This window comes from Amblyomma maculatum, chromosome 1 (genome assembly GCF_055883805.1).
Source record: "Amblyomma maculatum isolate TAMU_Amacu chromosome 1, ASM5588380v1, whole genome shotgun sequence".
NCBI classification, from domain to species: domain Eukaryota; kingdom Metazoa; phylum Arthropoda; class Arachnida; order Ixodida; family Ixodidae; genus Amblyomma; species Amblyomma maculatum.
In genome coordinates this window covers 442551942-442557372 of record NC_139344.1, presented here as the reverse complement: position 1 = coordinate 442557372, position 5431 = coordinate 442551942, and the positions used below count along the sequence as shown (strand labels likewise).

At 50.2% G+C, this 5431-nt stretch overlaps 1 protein-coding gene across 1 annotated transcript; it reads left to right on the top strand.

Annotated features, from left to right (window-relative positions):
* Positions 1-334: 334 nt before the first annotated feature.
* LOC146209583 (uncharacterized) lies at positions 335-4718 on the top strand. The gene is made up of 3 exons (XM_084580548.1): positions 335-1862; positions 3272-3366; positions 4540-4718. Exons 1-3 carry the CDS (start codon positions 541-543, stop codon positions 4716-4718), a joined length of 1596 nt encoding a protein of 531 aa, XP_084436674.1. The 5' UTR covers positions 335-540.
* Positions 4719-5431: the final 713 nt, after the last annotated feature.

Here is a 5431-nt window from a genome sequence, read left to right as displayed (position 1 = left end):
TATATGTCGGAATACTCTTTACAGTCCCATACTATATGGCCAGCAGTCGCTGCACTTCACCAGTGAGGGCACATCCCTTCGTCGGGGTCATTGTGAAATAATGTTTGTTTCAATGACGGTGTTAACGAAGTGCTAGTTACGAGACGGCGGACTAATGCTTGCGTGGCCCTCGATAACTTCACCGAAATAGGGGGAATGGGGCGCGCCTTTTCCCTGGCGCGTTCCTCTCTTCCAATGTAAAGGTGCTCAAGGCCCTTGCGCCGTCGCTTCCTCGCAATTGCTTTTAACGGTCGAGGGTTCCAAAGGGAAGGTTTTGGTACCCACTGTTGTATATTTGGTTTCGGTTTGAGTTTGTGATCACCGGCCGCCAGAGGCACCAGTGTCGCTCTGTGTATATAAGTGACTGCATGTTGAAATAAAGGGGATTTTCTTGGTTGCTTGGCAGTCCGTGTACATCTGCGGCACACGCCGCTACAACATTGGCGACGAGGATTGGCCGATTTCAGGGGGCGTGACTTTCGTCGCTTGCTCTTCGGCGCCATGAGTGTTTCGGGACTCGCGCCACCGCCCCCGTTCCTGCCCGCGCCTGGCCAACCTGCTGTTGCGTGGCCGCAATGGTTCCGCATCTTCGAGAACTACCTGCTTGCTTCGGGTGCCTCCGACTGCACACCGGATCGTCGCAAGGCACTACTTCTTCACAGTCTTGGGGTAGAAGGTCAGCGCATATTTTACACCCTCCCATCTTTGGACAACGCCAAGCTCGGTGAGCAAATTGCTACTGATAAAGCATCGGGCTCAGGCGATGGAAGGCCTGAAGTATCATCGTATGATATCGCAGTGGCCGCTCTGCATGCTCATTTTTCGGCAACAAGCAATGTTGTTGCCGAACGGCATCGTTCTAGTAGGCGTGTCCAACAAGTTGGTGAATCAGTGAATGAGTACATCACTGCATTACGGGAGCTTTCTGCTACATGCTCGTTTCCTGTTGAGGAAGATTCGCTGCGTGACCAGCTCGTTGCGGGTATTTCGTCTCGGAGCTTGCGCGAACGTTTTCTTCTTGAAGGATCGTCTCTCTCGTTCGCTAGAGCGGTACTCCTGGCAAGGCAGTTTGAGCAGGCGTACAATGATCTGCAAGAATTTCCTTCTGAAGTTGTTGGACGTATAAATACTCGTGGAAATACGCCTACGCGCACACCATATTCCGACGAGAGCTCGAAGCAGTCACACAGCCGCCAATCGCGTTGTTATCGCTGCGGTTCATCTCAGCACAGTGCGGCATCATTTCGCTGTCCAGCCAAAAGCAAGCGTTGTCACCATTGCGGTGTTATGGGTCACTTCCGCTCTGTTTGCAAGAAACGAGGCTCCGCTCCGGTTCGTGAGGTAGACAGCCAAAATTCTTCTAGCGAGGAAGTTTTGAGCATTCTGGCTGTGACGACGGCCGCTCGCTCCGCAGTTCACGTCACAGTTTCGATTGGTCGCACGGACATAACTTTCCTTATAGATTCTGGGTCATCTGTTTCCATTGTTACACAGGACCTTTTCAAGCAGCATTTTGGAGACCACGTACTTTTTGCCCCAACAGTTCGGTTACTAGACTATTCAAAACAGCCAATTCCGGTTCGTGGCTGTTTCTTCGCTGACGTTACGTACAAAGCTGACACAACAAGTCTTCTTTTCTATGTTGTAGAACAAGGCACCTCACTCTTGGGTATCGATGCCATCAAGGCGCTCGGTCTACAGATTGATGGGTCATCTCTTCAATGCCTTGAAACGACGCTAACGTCTAATTCTCGAAGGGAACAGCGCTCTGAGCCAACAAAAGCCGTGCAGGAAATTAACCTCCCAAAGGAATTAGTTGAAGAGTTTGGATCTCTTTTCGATCCAGGCCTTGGCCTCGTAAAAGGTTTTGTGCACCACGTCAAAACGCGATCCACAGTGCAGCCATTCCAATCAAAACTTCGGCGCCTTCCGCTCTCACTGCGACCATTGGTCTCGGAAGAGCTCCGTCGATTGGAAAACATTGACGTGATAGAGAGGGTGGAGGCATCTGAATGGGTGTCACCCATTGTGGTCGTTAAAAAGAAAGAGGGAGGTATTCGCCTCTGTGTAGATCTTAGACAAGCAAACAAAGCTGTCGTAGCAGACAGCTTTCCCCTTCCTCATACAGAAGAGCTATTGCATAGTCTAGTGGGGCAACACATTTTTCTAAGCTAGACCTCGCATCAGCTTACCACCAGGTCATGCTTCACCCTGCGAGTCGCGATTTGACCGCATTTCTTACTCACGAAGGCCTCTTTCGTTTTAAAAGAGTGTGCTTCGGGCTGGCTTTCGCGCCCTCTGCATTTCAGAGTATGATGTCCAGAGTCCTGCAGGGATGTAAGGGCGTGCTTTTCTATATAGATGATATTATAGTCTTCGGGCGGGGCCGGCAGGAGCACATAGATAACCTTGCATCAGTACTTAGACGCATTAAAGAGGCAGGACTCAAGTTGAACAGGAAATGTATCTTCGATACGCAGGAACTTTCATTTTTGGGTCACAGGATCACAGCAAGTGGTATTGTTCCACTGGAGGAAAAGGTTGCTTCCATCAAGGATACCCCGGCACCCACCGATGCAGCCAGCCTTCGATCGTTCCTTGGACTGGTCGAATACTACTCTAGGTTCGTTCCCAACTTTGCCGAGATGGTTGAACCGATGCGTGTTCTTCTTCGAAAAGGGCAACCATTTGTTTGGTCTGGCGAGGTAGACTCCAGTTTTCGAAAGATCAAAGAGGCACTTGCGTCCAGCACAGTCCTGCGGATGTTCGATGCATCCCTTCCCGCTGTAGTTTCCACTGACGCTTCTGACTGTGGGCTTGGAGCGGTTCTCCAACAGGTGGATGGAGAGGAACTGCACACAGTCGCCTTTGCTTCTCGAGCACTTTCATCCGCAGAGAGGAGATATTCAGTAGGAGAACGTGAAGCACTTGCGTGTGTTTGGGCGTGCGAAAAGTGGCATGTCTACTTGTGGGGACGCCATTTCACATTGCTTACTGACCACCAAGCCTTGGTCGCATTGCTTTCTACCCAAGGGCCAGGAAGGCGTCCTTTGCGAATAGCACGGTGGGCTGAGCGCCTACTGCAGTACAACTATACAGTAAAGTACCGGAAGGGTTCGCAAAATCGAGTAGCAGATGCGCTTTCTCGTCTCCCGGCGTCATCTTCTCAGGAAGAAGAGACTTTACCAGATGAAACTGTATCAGTTGCCTTTGTATCTTCTTGCATTACCAGGGAAGAGTTTGAACAGGCCCAGTCGGAAGACGGCACACTGCAACAAATCAAGGCTTACATTGAATCGTCGTGGCCTACGCACAAATCCTTGCCGGGTGAGCTTCAACCTTTCTTCAAACTTCGCGATGAGCTTTCAGTGGTGGACAATTTGATTTTGCGTGGCGAACGCCTTGTGGTCCCCGCATCACTTACACCGCGGATAATTACCGCTGCTCATGAGGCCCACCCTGGAATTGTACGAACGAAAGCACGTCTGCGAGAAAAATTTTGGTGGCCAGCCATGGACAGGCAAGTCGAGCTAGCTATCCAAACATGTAGTATATGTCAGGCAGCGGACAAAAGCTCGAAGGTTAGGGCTGCACCATTGAACCCGGTCCCCTTACCAAAGGAACCATGGCTAAAGCTGGGAATGGACATTGTTGGCCCATTTGAGAGAGCGCCACACGATTGCCGATATGCAATCACGCTGGTCGACTACTTTTCTAAGTGGCCCGAGGTATATTTTTGCAACCAAGCCACAACACGCACAGTCACAAGCTTCTTGGTGTCAGTGTTCGCACGTGAAGGTTACCCAGAAGAAATCGTTTGCGATAACGGGCCACAGTTTTCATCTCGAGAGTTCCAAGCTTTTCTGCAGGATCGCGGCATCCGCTTGCGGCATTCATCCGTATACTACCCCCAAGCAAACGGTCAAGTAGAACGGTTTAACAGAGTTTTTAAAAGTTTTGTTCAAGTAGCTACACTCGAGCAGCGTCCCTTACGCCAGACGGTAACAGAATACTTGGGCGTTTACCGTTGCACGCCACATGCCACAACTGCTGTTGCCCCAGCACTTCTCCTGCATGGACGTTTGCCAAGAACTCGGCTTGATGTGGTTGGGTACCCGTCAGCCATATTTTCGACTGACCCTAGTGCAGAGCTCCACCGCCTACGCGAGCGGGTGAAGCAAAAGCAACAATCCAGTAAACTCTACACAGACGCTCGCAGGGCCGCAAGGGAAACCAAAGTGGATGTTGGTGACCTTGTACGGGTACGAAGACCTACAACTGCATTTAAAGGTGACTTCGCTTTTAGCAGCCCAAGGAAAGTGATAAGAAAGCAGGGGCAATCGTCTTTTCACCTTGATGATGGAAAAACGTGGAACGCTTCAAAATTGTCGAGGATGCCACAAGCTTCTGCATCCCTTTGTGGGTGGGGTGAAAGGAATGGTACAAATGATACCGCTACGGAAAGCAGCTCACCGCCTACCATGGACGGACCCGTTTCAGAAGCGCCAACCGGGTCTTCAGCTGTGGCTGCTGCTAAGCAGCAACCTATGCCACCAGTGACCTGCTGTGAACCGGAAGAGACTTCGCCTGCAGCCAGTGGGTTCTCTGAAGCATCGGGACCACAGCGTAGGGTACAGCCACCAAGGAACAGGCGACCCCCAGACCGCTATGGGCACTGAGTGCAGAAGGACTCGTGCTGCAGTGAACATGAATTTGTCACTCTCCGCACGAATGTTGTTGAGTTTGAAAGATGTGGACATTATTGAAGTGTATCTTGTTTTGTTTGTTTGTTTTGTTTTCTATATACTTTTGTATTATGTGCTAGGACAAGCACGTTGTCATTATTGTAAATATAATTCTGTACACGAGCACTAACGTACTACCACTACTAAATTACTAACCAATGTAGCCGTTTTTATAAGGAAGGGAATATGTTGTATATTTGGTTTCGGTTTGAGTTTGTGATCACCGGCCGCCAGAGGCACCAGTGTCGCTCTGTGTATATAAGTGACTGCATGTTGAAATAAAGGGGATTTTCTTGGTTGCTTGGCAGTCCGTGTACATCTGCGGCACACGCCGCTACAACACCCACTATGGGCGAAAGTGTGTTCTGCGTGGTTGATATTTTGCGTGCTGCTGCTCGCCCCTCGCTGTTGGCCCACTCGTTGCCTTCAATGCCGGCGTGTGCAGGCACCCAAGAAATCGTCGCTCTAAGGAGGTAATCAAATGACTCTAATAAATCACTGGTGATTTTAGGGTATGTTGACGGACTCGAGGTCAATTGTCGGCACTCTTCATACGCGCGAGACGAGCCGGTGAAAAAATTGAGTCTGTACTTCGAATCACATTTTGGAGAAGTTTGTAGAAGCCACTCCGCTGCTTTTAAAAGAGC

Coding starts and splice junctions, on each gene's coding strand:
- LOC146209583 (XM_084580548.1), top strand. CDS start 541: ATGAGTGTTTCGGGACTCGCGCCACCGCCCCCGTTCCTGCCCGCGCCT. Junction 1,863..3,271: donor CCAAAGGAATTAGTTGAAGA/GTTTGGATCTCT, acceptor TTGCATTACCAG/GGAAGAGTTTGAACAGGCCC. Junction 3,367..4,539: donor TACGCACAAATCCTTGCCGG/GTGAGCTTCAAC, acceptor GACCCGTTTCAG/AAGCGCCAACCGGGTCTTCA.